The sequence below is a fragment of the Euleptes europaea genome, chromosome 1 (genome assembly GCF_029931775.1).
Source record: "Euleptes europaea isolate rEulEur1 chromosome 1, rEulEur1.hap1, whole genome shotgun sequence".
NCBI classification, from domain to species: domain Eukaryota; kingdom Metazoa; phylum Chordata; class Lepidosauria; order Squamata; family Sphaerodactylidae; genus Euleptes; species Euleptes europaea.
This window is the reverse complement of record NC_079312.1, coordinates 132,198,369-132,216,125: the sequence shown is the minus strand read 5'-3', so window position 1 is coordinate 132,216,125 and position 17,757 is coordinate 132,198,369. Positions and strand designations below refer to the sequence as shown.

At 45.9% G+C, this 17,757-nt stretch overlaps 1 protein-coding gene across 1 annotated transcript in view; it reads left to right on the top strand.

Annotated features, from left to right (window-relative positions):
• ASPSCR1 (ASPSCR1 tether for SLC2A4, UBX domain containing) overlaps positions 1-17,757 on the top strand; it is a 102,212-nt gene that overhangs the window by 22,134 nt on the left and 62,321 nt on the right. Inside the window, exon 4 of the mRNA XM_056857737.1 lies at positions 7,726-7,826. Within this exon, the coding sequence (XP_056713715.1) occupies positions 7,726-7,826 (101 nt within the window). The remainder of the gene's footprint in view (positions 1-7,725; positions 7,827-17,757) is intronic.

Below are 17,757 nucleotides of genomic sequence, written 5' to 3'. Positions count from 1 at the left end.
ATCTTCTGTCTTCGGTGCAGCCCCACATGTGGGACTGCACCTGCGCGCAGGCCTGCCGCCGGAAAAAATTCAATAGCCTTAGTCCTCAACCGGGGATGCCCCTCCCTCACAGGCGGGGCCGGCCTTCGCGCCGTGCAGCCCGCATGCTACTGGGCGGGGCATCCCCTTCCCTCCTCAGTTCCTTTTTTGCCGCCGCCTGGATTGGAGCTCCTTGCCTTACCTCTCCGAGTTCGTAAGTTCTGTGGGCCGCGCCCCGGCCCTCCTTCTCTTTCCTACAAAAAAAAAAAAAAGATAAGAAGAAAGAAACTTAAAAATAAAATAAGTAACTAAAGGACGTTAACAAATAAGGCTGACTACGTGATGGCCTCTAAGGCCCCCTTTAAGATCTGTAAGAAGTGCCCGGCCAAGATACCGCACTCAGATCAACATGAACTCTGCTTAACTTGCTTAGGCGAAGGTCACAACGTGTCTAAATGCTCCATATGCCAAGGCTTCTCTACCCGGTCTCGCAATGCTCGCGCGCACCGGCTGAGCGCCGAATTGTGGAAAAAGGCTCTCTCGGCTCCCTCCCCTTCGACGGGTTCTAGGACCCCGGGAGACACGCAGTCGACTAGATCGGTACCGATCCCTGGTACCAGTTCGACACCGAGACCCTCGGATCCGAGCTCCTCGGATCCGTCCCGGAGCCATAAGAAGCACAAACGCAAGACGAAACATCTTGACAAGCCGTCTAGCTCCGGCCATCCAGTACATAAGAGGCCTGCGGAGACACCAAGACCTCTGGCACCGGACGTCTCTATCTCGGTGCCGCCCTCGGTACCACCGTCGGTGCCACTGTCGGCACCGCCCTCGGTACCACCATCGGTACCGAGGACTCCCTCGCCTCACCTGGACTCTCCGTTCCATTCCTTCTCTGAAGCAGACCTGGATCCCCTCGAGGACCCTCTCTTGATTGCGGATCCGGACCCGCTAGACCCAGCCTCCATGGTACCGACCCCCTCGGTACCACAACAGATCTTCCAACCAGTTCCCTCCACTTCTGGGCCCACAATCTCCCCAGAGTTGGTCAAGGACTGGATTGAATTCTGCCGCTTTAGACGGCTCTCCATCAGAGGCGAACCGGTGGTCCTTCATACACCTCAACTACCCTCTCCATTTACCCCTCTGACTCAGCGCACTCCTAGACCGGAATCCGAACTTGAGGAAACAGGGTCAAGGGATGAAAGCTCTGAGGATGTATCAGAACCTTCACCAGATGAACTGGTAGGGGACACAGAGGCTATTTCACCATCTGAAGATCTCAGGCTCCGGACGGAGCAAATGATAAGGATGGCGGAAGCATTGGACATTAATATCTCCACAACGGACAATAGGCCCAAGGACAAGATCCTTAGTCGTCTATACCCCGATACACCGGGCATTGCTGCCTTCCCCATACTGGAGGGCCTCTCAGAGATAGCTACATCTCTCTGGAAGAAACCTGCTTCCTTACCAGCTTCTTCCAAGAAGGTAGAAAACCTGTATAGGACAAAATCTGAGTCGGCTGAATTCCTCACAATTCACCCTCCACCCTCCTCCATAGTGACCACGGAGATGCAATCTCGGCAGCGCCAGGGACCACATTCAACCCCTGCCGACAAAGAGAGTAAACGACTTGATCAGCTGGGCAGACGGACATACACCTCCTCTGCCCTGAGTTTCCGTATATCCAACTATCAAACCATCATGGGGGGGTACCAGCTTTTCTTGTGGGAGAAGGCTGCCCCTCATATCGACCTGCTGCCAGAGGAGTCTAAGAATGCCATGCGTCTTATCCAAGCAGAGGCCACTCGCTTATCGAGACAGCAGATCAACGCAGGCAAACACGCTGCAGATAGTGCAGCTAGAACGATGGCTTCAGCAATCACTCTACGTCGCCACTCCTGGCTTCGCTCTACTGCCCTTCCGTTGGACACGAGATCACTTATCGAAGATCTCCCATTTGAAGGCGATACCCTGTTTGCTTCGTCAACCACAGAATTTCTCACGAACCTCAAGAAGGACCGCCAGACCGCCCGTTCTCTAGGGGTGGCTCCTCCTTTTCACCAACAACAGAGGGACAAACCTCAATACCGTCAGCAATCTTTCGGTCCCTCCTTCAACAGATACCAGAGATTTCAAAGGTTTCACCCGTATCCTCAACAGGATAAATTCCAACATCAGCAACCTAGACCAAAACACGGTTTTAAGCCACGCTCTCACCCTAACCCCCAGAACAAAGATCAGAGACAATCCGCACAAAAGTTCTGACTATTTCCGCAACCCTCAGAGGAGGGGCTACCGTTCCTGAATAGGTTGGCTAAGTTTTTCTGAGGCCTGGCAGGCTATCTGTTCTGATACCTGGGTTCTCAGGGTTGTTTCCCAGGGTTACCACCTGGAGTTTAAATCCACCCCTACTTGTTTCTCTGCCAGTTCTGCGGCAGATAACCCACTCCCAGAATTTGCACCCCAACTAGGTGAACTTCTCCTGAAGGGTGCTGTTGAAAAGGTTAACCTCCCATGTTTGGGATTCTTTTCTCGTATCTTTATGGTTGATAAGAAGGATGGGGGCTCTAGACCCATTATTGATCTTAGATTTTTGAATAAATATTTACGAGTTTCCAAGTTCAGAATGGTTTCTTTACCCTCTGTGATGGAACTTATTTTACCTCATACATGGTTCGCAGTTTTGGACCTGAAGGATGCTTACTTCCATATTTCTATCCACCCTGAACATCGACACTTCTTAATGTTTCGATATGGGTCTGAATTTTTTCAATATTCTGTCCTCCCTTTCGGCCTTGCCACGGCCCCCAGGGTATTTACGAAATGCATGGCGGTAGTTATGTCCTTCCTCAGAGACCAGGGATGCACGATTTATCCCTACCTTGACGATTGGCTGCTCACGGCTTCTAGCCCTGAGTCTCTCTCCGTCAATTTGCAGCTGGTTCTCTCTACCTGTTCAAAACTGGGACTGATGGTCAACTTGAAAAAGTCTAAACTAAACCCTTCTCCCAGAGCTCAGTTTATTGGTGCCGTGTTAGATTCCACAACAGGTCGGGCATTCCTCCCCACTGAGAGGGTGTCCTCCATTAAGAGGCTAGTCCAGCTTTTTATGAGATATAGACACCAACCAGTAGTCTCTATACAGAGATTATTAGGCTTAATGGCATCGACCACTGCAGTGACCCCTCTAGCCAGGCTTAAAATGAGGGAACTGCAAAATTGGTTCATTCGGTCCTACACTCCAAGTGGTATAGACTGTCTATCCCTAGGCCTGTTCTGCGATCACTACAATGGTGGCTCTCTGAGCCTAATCTTCTTAAGGGGATCCCTCTGGGGTTTTGGACTCCGAGTTTTACAGTCACCACAGACGCCTCTATGGAGGGTTGGGGTGGTCATTGCGGGAGTCACTATGTTCAAGATAGATGGTCTCCTAGTGAGTTGTCTATGCACATTAATTTTCTAGAGCTGAGAGCCGTGCGTTATGTTCTTACCTCATTCTCAGATATCCTCCAGAACTCGAGAACACTTTTACAATCGGACAACTCCTGCACAGTGTTTTATGTAAACAAACAGGGGGGCACCGGTTCCATTCCTCTCTCCAGGGAAGCCCAGAGGATCTGGGCAATAGCTGGGAGACACGACATAGACCTGCGTGCCATGCATATTGCGGGGATCCACAATACCTGGGCGGACTCCCTGAGCAGGGTTTTTACCACAAACCACGAATGGGAACTACAGGATCAGTTTATCCTCCCCATTTTCCAAGAATGGGGCACTCCTCAGATAGACCTGTTTGCGACCAGGGGCAACAAGAAAGCGGTAGAATTCTGCTCTCTCGCGGGGAGCGACCCCTTGTCCCTGGGAGACGCGTTCCAGCTCACTTGGTCGAACCGCCTGTTTTACGCCTTCCCCCCTTTTCCCCTGCTTGCCCGGGTTCTGGGGAAGATAGCTGCAGACAACACCGACTGCATTCTCATAGCACCCCGATGGCCGAGACAGATATGGTTCACCCTTCTTACACACCTGGCGGGGGGGAATTACAAGCCACTTCCAGACCACCAGAACCTACTTCGCTGGGGGGAACTGGCCCACCACGATGTACAGAGACTACACCTCATGGCGTGGAGAATCCTTCCCTCTCATTAGTGGGTTGTTCACAGCCGGTTCAGGAGGTCCTTTTGCAAGCTAGAAGGCCCTCGACTCGTTATTCGTATGACAGGAAGTGGGATAGATTTTTAGCTTGGGCAAATCAAAAAAGTTTTTCTCCCTTTACCTGTCCTGTTCCTAGCATCTTGGATTATTTGTTGGAATTAACCAAGAGGGGACTGGCAGTCTCATCCATAAGGGTACATTTGGCTGCGATTTCAGCCTTCCATGATAAGGTGGAGGGTTATACAGTTTTCTCCCATCCCCTTGCAAAACGCTTTCTGAAGGGCCTTAATAATTTATTTCCTCCTACTCCTATACTAACGCCCCAATGGTCACTCTCCCTGGTCCTAGCCAAACTGATGCTAGCACCCTTTGAGCCTTTAGCTCACGTACATCTGTCATTCTTGTCAGCTAAAATAGCTTTCCTGGTGGCTGTGACATCAACTAGGAGAGTAGGGGAGCTGGCAGCCCTTCGTATTGATAGCCCTTTTCTCAGGGTTTATAATGAAAGGGTGGTCCTCCACCCTAGTTTTAGATTTAAACCCAAGGTGATCTCTTCCTTTCACCTAGCCCAAGATTTAGTTCTACCAGTGTTCTTTCCCAATCCTTCCTCTCAGGCAGAGAGGACACTACATACCCTTGATGTAAAAAGAGCTCTCCTATATTATATTGACCGTACCAAACAATTTAGAAGGTCCAAATCCCTGTTTGTATGCTATCAAGGTCCTAAGAAAGGTAGAGCCGCCTCGGCCCAATCTATAGCGAGGTGGGTGGTCACGGCGGTGAGAATAGCCTATAAACAGGCGAAGGTGACATGCCCCTTGGGCATTAGGGCGCATTCCACCAGGGCGCAGGGTTCTTCTGCTGCTCTCCATAGAAAAGTTCCTGTGGGCGACATCTGTAGAGCGGCGACGTGGTCTTCAGAAGACACCTTTGTGAAGCACTACGCTCTGGACCTGCAGGCCAGGAAGGATGCAGCAGTGGGTAGAGCAGTTCTGCAGACCCTTTTCTCCTGAGTCGACCCCACCACCTATTGGGTAAGCTTGCTAATATCCCACATGTGGGGCTGCACCGAAGACAGAAGATGAAAACAGAGTTGCACTTACCTGTAACTGCTGTTCATTGATGTCTTCGGTGCAGACACACATCCCTCCCTTCCGACCCCGCTGTCGACCTAGAAACAAAAGAAACAATTTATTAGTAGAAGGATTAAGCTATAGCTGGTGCGTGTATGCCAGTCTTGGTCGGCGGCGGAGAAGGAACTGAGGAGGGATGGGGATGCCCCGCCCAGTAGCATGCGGGCTGCACGGCGCGAAGGCCGGCCCCGCCTGTGAGGGAGGGGCATCCCCGGTTGAGGACTAAGGCTATTGAATTTTTTCCGGCGGCAGGCCTGCGCGCAGGCGCAGTCCCACATGTGTGTCTGCACCGAAGACATCAATGAACAGCAGTTACAGGTAAGTGCAACTCTGTTTGACAGGTGTGGTGATCCGATACTTGGATCTGCCCCCATGGTTTTCCGCCAATGCTCCATTCTGTTGTGATTAATAAAAAGCTGTGGCCATTTTATTACCCAAAAAGTACCGTGTGTGTGTTTATTTTGCTGTTTTTTGTAACTTTGGTTTGTGGGTTATTTGCTGTCCTCCGTTTTCTCCAGGGAGCCATTCGCCCGTAGGGCCACAATGTGGTTGGCCAGTGGTTTCCAGGTGGTCCCCACCTTGTAACAGTCACCAGCTAGAGGTTTATAAAATTATGCATGGCAAGCATGGACAGAGAGAAGCTTTTCTCCCCCTCCCATAATGCTAGAACTGAGGTCATCCACTGAAGCTGAAGGGTAGGAAATTTAGGACAAACAAAAGGATTTCTTCATACAGTACATAGTTAATTAGTGGAACTCACAGCCACAGGATGTGTCCATGGCTGCCAACTTGGAAGGCTTTAAAAGGGGAGTGGACAAATTCATGGAGGGCTGGGCTATCAGTGGCTACTTATCATGATGGATATCTATTCCCTCCAGTACCTGAGGTAGTATGTCTCCTTAAATTGGTTGCTGAGGAGCACAGACTGGATGATGCTGTTGCAGTGTTCCTGTTGGTGGGCTTACTAGAGATAGCTGGTTGGCCACTATGTGAATGGACTGGATGGGCCTGGGGTCTGATTGAGGACGGCTCTTCTTATGTGACCCTCTCTGAGGTGCAGGCCTCAAGCCTGGGATGGAAGTAAATGTGGCTGTTTTGGTTAATGGTAACTGCAAAAGTGGCACCACTGTCCCACATTGATTATGCTCCAGCCACAGCATGTTAACCAGGTTTATCTCAGACGACAAGATTGATGTCAGGGTAAAAGCCATGCAAACTTCCATATGCTGTCAGGGTAAAAGCCATGCAAACTTCCATATGCTAGACCAGCTGCAAGATCTTTCAGACTCCTAAAACTTGAGAATGCTGATGGGGCAAGACTGGAATTGCAAGCAAGCTAAATGTGGCACAAAATCTTGGGAGGCTAAGTTCAGGAACTGAAGCTCTGGACAGGACTACGAGTGCAAAGCCAGAGTCAAAAGTGGAGGTCTGGGTGGTCAGGGCCTGAGAAAACAGACCTGGAGTGAAAGTCTAAAGATGGCCTATCAGGGAAGAAAGGGTAAGTGACCAATATGCTTCAGAGCAGGGTTCAAGATAAGACTGAAAATGGGAATTGATGAGAAAGATTTGGAGAGGGGCTCCTGGGGGCTCAGTTTCAGTTATAATTCCCCAAAAAAGTTCTGAGCTCGCTTTCCCAGGAGAGTTCCCAAGATGAACTCAAGTAGAAACTAGCCTTGACTTATGCAATAGAAATGTCAGACCTGAGACAAGGTCAAGGACAGGAAGCCATAAATATCAGCTGGATGCATGGAGGATTGGGGCATTTTGAATGGATTAGCCTCCTCAATGAGGGAACGCATATTGTTGGTTTAGAGATCCCTGTACTTAACTTGGGAAATAAGCCTCAGCAGGTTTACTTGGAAGTAAGTCCCATGTTATTCAGCGAGGCTAACTCCCAGGAAAGGGTGCTTAGGATTGCAGTTTGGGTGCTTAGGATTGCTTTGCTTTAGGTTAAATAATCAAGTTCTTGTTTTCTCACAACCTGGGTGCTATGGAACACATAACCCCATGCAGCAGTTTGATTCTCTCGAATAGGAGCATTTAAAGAAGGGATCTCTCACTTGTATGCTGAAGTGGTACAGTCCATTGTGTGATCCTTGTTGAACATGTAGCTCTGCTCTAAGAACTGTGTGTTATACTTCTGTCGCTAGTGAGGCATTGGAATTTAACTTGATCTGTATTTGTCAGTTGTTTGTTTTTGGATCACTACTTGTAAGTGCTAAATGACATAAATGTCTGCCATTCTGAAGCAATAGTCATAACCCAGGACTGGGGGCCAGGATTCTGCTTGCCAGATGTAAACCATGACAGCTGACTTGCCAGATGTGACCTTAAGCAGCTCACCAAGTATCGTTCTACCAACAGTTATGTGGGACCCACTCATTCCTTTTTTAATTAACTGGATTCTACCTCTTAGGTACGGATTGCACTACAGCTGGATGATGGTTCGAGGCTCCAGGACACGTTTTGCTCCAGCCAGACCTTGTGGGAGATTCTTGGTCATTTTGCACAGACCAGGTGAGTTCAAAGAGGAAATAATTAGAGAAATGTTTTAAGAAAGTTTAAGACATAAAATGTAGGTATAGAATGATAATGAATAGAAGCTATGCCTCAGCTTCAGTAAGACCTCATTTATTTTGCGATAAACAAAACTCAGGTGGTATTTAACCTTGCTGTTTTACTTCATAACTGTGTTGAACAGATTAGCAATAAGTTAATAGTCAGTGCTCTGGATAGAACCAAAGATAGATGCCAGCTCTGTATGTTCTTAAGAAGGTTGATTCATTCAGGATCAGTCTGCTGGTTTCTTTTAGAGACTCTGATGGCATCACTGTGTTAACAAACAAACAAACAAAAAAACCCTGGTGCAGCAGCAGGCTAAGCAGATGGCAACTCAACATCAGTGTTGTTTTTGACTTGCACAGCTTGCATTTGGAGAGAATGGTGTTGGTATGGGGTATACAATGAGAAACGAGAATTCCTCCCCCCCTCCTGTGTTAAGCAGTAGTTGAAAGAATGTGAAGTGACACCCCTTGAAGCCAAAGTACATGTTATATATGAATGCGCAACTGTAGTTTGGGGGCCCTTTGTACTAAAATTCACTATGGAATGGTGCAGTTAATAGCATATCTGAGGACACTGTTTCCTTACCTGTTTTCCTGTTCCACATCACCCCCACCCAAAAGCTGCCTCCCTACCACATTGGGTATAAAATGCAGACGTAACCAAATGTGTATTTTAAACTATGTGGGGGGAAGAAGGTTGAACATTTGTAGCAGGGAAATGATGGTTGAGGAAAAGAATAAGGCCTGCATCACTGCTTTTCTGCTTTCAGTTACATTCTTCTGCAGCGGCTTTTTAACACACATGGGTTGTGAGGTTACAGTTGCAAGTGTGTGTCCCTTGGCCATTAAACTCTAGGGGCCTTTTCTCGCTCACTGCACAGTTAATATACATTTGCTTCACTGTGGTTTGACACAGTCTTCATGTCTCACTCAGTATTACTCTTCTTGTGCTAGGAGCGTCATATTTTCACTTACTGTTTTCGACCTATGAAAACGTGGTTCTTCCACTTTAATGCTACTTGTTGCTGTCACGGTTCCTGTGTGGAATGTAGCTGGATAAGAGTTGTGGGATATTGTGTGATGTGACTGGAGCAATGCAACTTGTGCTTTCTTTCTCCATCCACCGTGTGCCATGCTCTTTGCAGGGTTCTGTACTCTGCTGTAGCACAGCTCAACTGAAGAGACTCCTTCCTTAAAGAAAATAATTGGCAAATCTCAGCAGGGCTATGCACATCCCTCCTACAGCAGAGCGAATGTTTTGTTTACTTAAAAAATATCTTTGGTGACTGTGGACTCCCCCTCTTCTGTGTCAGAGTGCACATATAAACCAGGGGTATTTTGCATGCAATTTCTTATGTGCCGGTGGGACATTGTTATTGAAAGAGACTTGCAGAAAATTTGATTAGGACATGTTTTGTGCAGAAAGACATAAAGTAAGCTTTGGTCTCATAGTGTTGGTTGACTGGTCTTTTTCAAACCTTTGATCATATGTTGTTCAAAGGGGAAGATCTGCCTTATTGCTGTCCTTTGCCTTGCGCTACCTTGAAAGCAGTCTGTCTTTAATGTGTGATGTCTATGGATTAACAGACTTCCGTGATGGTTTGCCTCCCTCTTGCTGCAGTCCATATTTAATGCTTCCTTCTGTCTGAAGTGGATTCAAGAACAATGGTTGCTCTTTAAAAACAAATGTCAAGCTAATGATCTGTTCTCCAAAAACAATTTTGTTACTTAACTTTGTTGCTTTTGAGGCTCAGAAGGCTAAGCTTCATAAACATTTTCTACTGCAGAGTGATTAACTCCCCCTGTCCTTGTTAGCAGGATTTGTCAGACAATTGGGAAGGAGCTGTCAGCTTAGTGCAGTTTTCATCATTCCCACTTTTTGAATCTAGCTCTGGGTTCTCTCTGATCAAATGGGACTTTTTTGGCTACTGTTCTGTTGGAAGTATTTTTCCATAGTCCACGTGTGGTGTTGTAGGATTGTGTAATTGGCGACTATTCCTTTCAACCTCAGAAACCATTCCAATAATCATCTAAAGGAGTTACTGACTTGCTGTCATACTAGGTCTTCCAAAGCTGAGATGACAAACCCACTTGGAAAGGCTGGGTGGGCTAGTTTGGACAGTTGTACAAATAACAGCAAGCAGATGAGCGTTCTAACTCTGCCAACCAGTAGATTTGCAGTTCCTGTGTTTTTATTCCTCTGACACATTGCAGACATTAATCTCACAAGTAAAATTGTATTTGTCAGACTATATGATGGTATGATGTGCAAAGAACTCCAGTTTGAGACACTTAACAAAAGCTATATCTATTATCTTCCTGTCTTTGTATTAGTCCATGTGTTGTGGCACACACAGTAAACCTGTGCAGAGCCACTCCAGCCTATGCTTTTTCTGCATAGGATTGCACTGTTAGTCACACACAATATTTGAAAAATGTTACGCTGCGCTTTGAAAAAATCCCCTCCCAAGTAAAGATTTTTTTGCCTCAATTTAGTAATTCCCCAGCTCCCACTCCCCATGTTTAAAATGACAGATGCGTGTAAATTTTATGTTTATTGCCATATCCAAACTCTGTAGAAACTCTGTAAGCCTTAGTTTGCTGGATGTTGGAGTTTTTGGATTGGAGCTCTTGCCATGCAGTTTAGCCATGAAAAACAACTGGGAGGAAGGGACTCTTATGGATTGGGGTTGCAATAATAGAATTTACTCTTCAGGCCCTGTTCTTCTATTTAGTGTGGTTTCAGTACTGTACTGTACTCTTATTTCATTTGAATCTTCCTGCTGTGGAAGGCTTTCCTGTGTACTGGGAGAGATTGATATGTAGTGCTGGAAAGCATTTGCTGAGATTATAAAATCTCTAAGCACATTTCTTCTGATTTACAACTGGAGGCAAACTTCACTCTTAAAGCTGTTTACTCTCAGAGTGTTTCTGAGTATGACTTACCACATTCAGAGGTGCCCATCTGAAAGGAAGCATGCCCAGAACAGTGACTCATGCAGAAAGGTAACAGGGAGCCTTCTTGAATTTCAGATAATTCCATTGCATTGGGAGTAATTGAATGATCTGATCCAATGCAGATAAACCAGACTTATCTGCCTCCACTGTGGGCTGACTGAATGGAGGCCAAGCTAGAGCAGTAAATCGCACAAAGATGCAGTGGGCTGCCTGCTCTGTGGGTGAGATCACAAAGGCCTTGAATTATATAATTACATTTTTCTTGTAAAATATTACAAATTATTGTTCCCTACTGTGGAGTTTGGGAATTGTTGTGTTTAAAAACTAGGGATGCACACAGAAATTTTGTCAGGTCATTGGTTTGTTGTGTACTTTACCTTTGTATTTATTTTCTTAATTATAGTTATCATCCTGTTCAGATTCTTTATTCCATCCTTTTACCGGTATTTGTTTCCATTAATTTCAGCGGGACACATGCTTACACCTGTAACTTTTCTTAACCACCTAATTGGGATGAAAGTCTCAGAAATTGTTAATCAAGGGAACTGCCAGATCTGAAGCAGAAAGAGAAAGCATCTTTGTTTCGCAGGTAGTTAAATCTTTGTTTGCATGGGGGGCACATGGAAGTTTGAATTGGCATGTGAGAAAAGAAAACAAGAAGAATGTCAAGATGAGGGCAAAACCTGGGAAAAGGCACGTGTAGTTTTCCTGTTAGGAGCCCCGTGGCGCAGAGTGTTAAGCTGCAGTACTGCAGTCAAAAGCTCGGCTCACAACCTGAGTTCAATCCCAATGGAAGTCGGTTTCAGGTAGCCGGCTCAAGGTTGACTCAGCCTTCCATCCTTCCGAGGTTGGTGAAATGAGTACCCAGCTTACTGGGGGTAAAGGGAAGATGACTGGGGAATGCACCGGCAAACCACCCTGCAAACAAAGTCTGCCTTGGAAACGTCGAGTTGTGACATCACCCCATGGGTCAGGAATGACCCGGTGCTTGCACAGGGAACCTTTACCTTTACCTTTCAGTTTTCCTGTTGCAGCTGCCAGTATAGTGCTGTGGAAACAGAACTTCTACATGGCAGGTTTCCTGATTGTTTCCCAGCCTCAGTCCCCCTGCAGGGCCATTCTCCCACCACATTCACCACCAGGTGTTTTTTAATCAACAACAATATTATTATATTGATATAATATTATAACAATATGAGTAACAAGTTTTCTGAATTCCCAGCTTTCATTTTTTTTTTAAAGCAAGTCTCTAGCCCAGGGGTGGGGAACCTTTTTCCCACCAAGGGCCATTTGGATATTTATAACATCATTCGCGGGCCATACAAAATTATCAACTTAAATATTAGCTGACCAAGCCCCAAGCAGGCAGCTTCCCCAGATGACCCCCCCCCCACGCAGGCAAGTAGGCAGGTATCCAACCGGTGGCACACTCACCCACCTGGTGGCACAGGATGCTCTGTTGCACCAGCTGGGCGTAGCTGTCCAGCCGCACGCTGGAGTTGCTCCTGCTCCGTATGGTTGGGGTCGTCTCCTGCTACCTCCATCTGCAGGTATGAAATAAGGACAAACTGGCTAAGAACTCACCCCACCCCCGTGCATTCTGGCCCTGCCCCCTTTAACCCCTCCATTGTCGCCACTTTCGCCCCCAGCCCTCTTGTAGTACAGAGGGAATATGTTTCTCCATGGCCCAGGTGGGAAAGGGTTAATACAGTTTCTTGTGCGATCCTAGTAGCTCCATAGCTAATGACTTTTCGGCAAGGGGGGAAAAAGGTTCCTTTTCTCGGCAAAACAAACTCACATCCACCTTGAACAGAGGCTGTTCCTGTCCGAGGGAGGGGGCAGATCGCCCATCTTAGATCCTTCTGAGCTAGAGATCTGCCAAGACCCATGAAGGGCCAGACCAAATGATTTCGCGGGCCTTAAATGGCCCCCGAGCCTGACGTTCCCCACCCCTGCTCTAGCCCCTTTCATTGCAGAGATGTGCATTTCACTTTATATCTCTGTAACAAAAAGGGTTAGATAGTTTTAAAAAATGAAAGATGGGAATTCAGAGAATTTTATACATATTGCTATAATATTATAGCAATATTACAATAGTCAGTTGCCAATTAAAAACAGCCCCCCACCACCACCGAGGAGAAAATGTTGACTGCGGGAAAGGCTGCTGTGTGGGAACATCAGAAATTTCCTGCCCATAAGCAGCCATCCAAGCTTTGTTGAGATCTTTCCCAAAATTTTGAACCAAAGCAGGTTTGGAGAAAAACAAGGGAAACCTTTGGAGGTATGTAAATGTACCATGATGCAGGAAAAAAATACCCTTCCCAACAGCATTGAACTCAAGGCAAATACACCTTGTGGAAATGGCCTCCGTTTCCAATATAGAAAAAGTGCGCTTTTAGCTCCCTGTGAAAGCCACGCTTTCAACTACTTTACCCAGGAAAAATAGATTAGACACTGGGCGGTAGTTGGCCAGAATCACTAGGCTTTAAAGATGTTCTTTTTAAGAGCAGATGCACCACTGCCTCTTTCAAACTCCCTGGGAAGATCACTGTACTTAGGGACAGATTGATAATGTCCCCCAGAGGAGCCCTCACCACACCCCTGCTGGCCTTGACCAGCCAGGAGGGGCACAGGTCTAGGAGGCATGTGGCGGGTGTCACAACCATCAGGATCCTGTAAACATCGGCCTGGGAGAGATGACTGAATGGGTCCAATATTGGACCTGAACATGGCCAAGGAGCCTCCAGTTCACTTATTGTTCTGCCATTTGCCTTGTCTACGAGGTGACATTCCATAATTCCTTTAAGTAAGATCTGTATTGATGGAAATATATTTGTTCTTGTAGTTGGAATAAATTTTTATGTGCACCAGTTTTCAGGTTTTTATTTTTTGGTATACAGCTTCTAATCATTTTACTGCTGCACTTCATGCCGGTCTCTCCAGAGACCATATCTGTCAGTCCATCAGGTTTTTCTTGGTGCAGCATGTAAGACATTAGACTGAAACTATCAGCCCTATCAGCTAGTATTAGCATACTGGTCATGTGACCAGTCAGATACTGTTAACTGACCACTTATTATTTTACTACAGTAAAATGTTGTCAACTATTTCCTGAAACCAAGTATGCTACTATATAATTGGCAGCTTTTTATTTCAGTACTGTGTCATTTATTAGCAAGCGCGGGACTAAGGCAGGACTGCTTGCATGGAAAAACCTCTCCTACTAGCCACTAGCTGTAATTTCAGGTGTCGCCAAACAGGAAGAATTGGCCTGCTACCTACTTTGTCTTTAAAGATGATGATGATGATGATGATAGTAACTGCTTTTACAATGTAATGTATCTAACCATTCCTGCATGAAATGTTCATGGAGTTGTCTTGCATTTCTCTCCATTCCTTCAGCCTTTTCTGACCCCTAGAAAGATCGTGGGATCCATGAGGTTATCAGCAATACAGACTGGTAGACTGGGGTGAGGCGGGACAAGGGGATGAAATCAACTCCTTTCCTCAGCAGAGCTGGATTTATGGAAGAAGGAATTATTTCATCATCCTATCCTTCCACACTTCACCCCCCCCCCACGGCTATTTACGTGCACAGGTCCTGCAACCTTGGGAATAATCTCTCTGGAGGTTGAATGGGGCTACAGGTATACAGAGGAATGCAGAATGCTCTTTACTCCCTGCATGAAGATGCAGGGTACATGCCATTGCTTTATTCCTGTTTAATTTCATTAACAATTTTTGAAGCTATAGCTGAGTTCTCAAGATAAAAACCAAAGAGAACATTCGCATGTTTCACAAAGAGAAGGTGTAAATTGTTCATATTTATAGGAACTTTACCTAATGTTTAAAAACTAATTACTTATTCTGACTTAACTGTTTTTGTGCAATATTAACATATTAAATTAATTTTTTAACCAGCAGCAGTAGGAAACCTGTTGATGATTAATTTTATTAGGAAAACTATACTTTAAAGTTTTTTAACTTTAAAGAATTTGACAATGCTTGATCACCAAATAAATCTTTTTTTAAACTGGTTAACTAACCAGCCCTAACAGGAGCCAACTTATTTGAAGAGCTTTGCCTATGCAAAAACATGCTTCAGAAGGTTGAGCTTGATGGTTTCTGGATCCCTGCTAAGCTTTACATTCTATCCAGTATTGATTTCTATGAAGAAATTTCACAATGCTTTTCCCCCCATAAAGCTCAACTCCTGAACAGACATCACATATGCTTTGTAGGGCTGAAAGCTTTAATTAGTAATTTTTGTTAGTGTTTCTTTTTGAATCTGGTTTGGTTGGCTTCTGATCACAAAGCAGTATACACAGGTTTACTCTGTTCATGCAGCTGGCATTGCATGTTGAACATATGAGCCATGGGAAGGGGTTGTGGCTCAGTGGTAGAGCATCTGCTTGGCATGCAGAAGGTCCCAGGTTCAATTTCTGGCATCTCCAGTTAAAGGGACTAGGCAAGTAGGTGATATGAAAGACCTCTGCCTTGAGACTCTGGAGAGCCGCTGCTGGTCTGAGTAGACAATACTGAGTTTGATGGACCAAGGGTCTGATTCAGTATAAGGCAGCTTCATGTGAGGCTGTTTTTTACTGAGTCAAACCTTTGTCTATCTAGATAACTATTGTCTTCTCTGACTGGCACCAGCTTGCCGGGGTCTCAGCCAGAGAAGGGTCTGTCTGAGACCCTTTAGTTGGAGATGCCGGGAGTTAAACTTGAGATGCAAGCGAGTACTCTACCACTGAAGCATTGGCTCCTTGCTGTTGTTGTCTTACACAGCTTTAGCCTGAGATGCCCCTTAAATATATATATCCCCCGAGCCCTAATCCTATAAATGTTTTTATTTACTTTTCTGCAAAGTGATTTAATTAAGTTGGAATCTTATTTTGGAAGATTTATTGTAGTTCTTCTTGTTCTTCCCCTCCCCTAGCACAGTCAGGAAGTTTTTCTTTGAATTGAAACCCCCACCCCCGACTTTCAGCTGTGGCCACTTAATTAGGGGGAAGACTTTTTAATTTTTCAAATACTTTTACTCCTGACTAATGTTGCCTTCAAATAAAGCTCTGATGATATTAGAGATTTAATAGCTTGCTGGTCAGTAACCTGGCTGGGCCTGGACCACCCCAGCTGCCCTTAACTGTGCTAACATGTGGCCCTTAAAAAAATCATAAGGGATGGGAATTAACTTACAAATAAAGACTTGGCCCACCTTTGGGAGGGGTCATAGCTTAGCGACAGAACACACGTTCTGGTCTCTGATGTGAGGTATGGAAAAGTTTTGAGTGGCAGGCCGGCATTATAGGACTAGAGGCGTCAGTGTCTACACCCAGCGTAGTGCAGCTTCATCTGCTGAGCTGAGGGAAAACATCAGCTGAGGTGAATGAATCCGGATAAGTGATTTCCCCACCCCGCCCCGGTTTCTTGGTTAAAATAATTTATTTCCCCCCTATGCAGACATTTGGCTTGATTTGGTTTAGGTTTTAACAGTGCTAGCTGAACTGTTCTTTTGAAGATGAGAAAAACTATAGAAGGGCTAATTATTACTAACTGCAGCCCATGAGACACAGCTGGGATTTCCTACCCTCTGGGATGGGAAAGCAGCCATTCAGATGACTTTTCATTGCATTCTATTCACACTTAAAAGCCATATGTAATCTCATAGAGGAGCTTCTGTATTTTTGCAACCTGTATGGTTTAGTGGCTACTTCAGTGTTGATCCTGGTAGCCGCTAGCCATTTTTGTAGCTGCTGGCTCTTCATCGTTGTTTGGCAGTCCTCTTTGGATGGATACTTGGAATGCTGCAATTCTTGGAACACGAGGGGGATAAGTATGGCAAACCCACTGGAATTTCCCCCCAGGTCCGTAGTGTCCATTTTTGCTAATTGGGTCTGAAGAAGGTCTGGAAGCTATTGTTAGCTGCTCCTCCTCCTCAGCGTGTTCTAGTCCTTACACAAGATGTTTACAGGCCCTGTCAGATCCCTACATGAGGCAATCTAATCTGCCTGCTGTTCCCCTTCTGAAGAACAGCACATCAAAGAAATGGCAGCCTGTTTGATGTGTCTGTTTGCCTCAGAGAATGCACGTAATGGATTAACAGCAGCTGGAGGAGGGGCCTGCTGGTTTCCAACCATTGCACACAATTGCGTCTTTCTGGGATCTTTGTGTGTGTCATCTTTATAGAGGCTTGATCTGGAAGATATAGTCTTGGATAATGATGGCTGGGGTATCTAGCTTTGCCGTGCTTCTTCTTTTCTCCTTTCTTTTAGCCTGGCTATCATACCTCAGGCTATCATACTATCATATCATATTCTGTCTATGTGCCCATCACATTTTATCCTGCATTTACTTCAGGAAGTTCAGGTTGGTGCAAGTGGTTCCCCCCACTTCTATTTTTACCCTCCCGTCACTGGGAAGGTGTCAGTACCTACCAGAGAATAAGTTAGGCTGATTTGGGAAGGATTAGCCCAAGGTCACCCAGTAGGCTTATAGCTGAGCGGGGATCTGAACTTCCTAGTTATAATGGGTTAGATCCAGAGTAAGATTTCCGCAGGTTCAAGGATTTCAGCCTGCTCCCTCCTGTGGAAGTCCAAAGTGCCCCTGAAATGCTGCTACTGTGGGAGAAAGACTTGTAGAAGCAGGATTTCTGGGGGCACTTTGGACTTCTGTGGAAGGGGGCGGGCGGGAAAATCAGGCTCCATGGATGGAAGTCCTTGTGCCTGTGGAAACATCTAGTCTGGATCCAAGCCAATATGTTAGCATTGTCAGTTTTAATAACATACTCATGACATTTGCAAAGAACTGTCAGCCGGTCTTACTCTCTGTTGCTCGTGTTGCTTTTTGGGGGAGTTATCACTATGTCTTGGGCATTCTCCAAATAAAGAATGAGAACCCCTGTGCTGTGAAAGTTACTAGTGTAA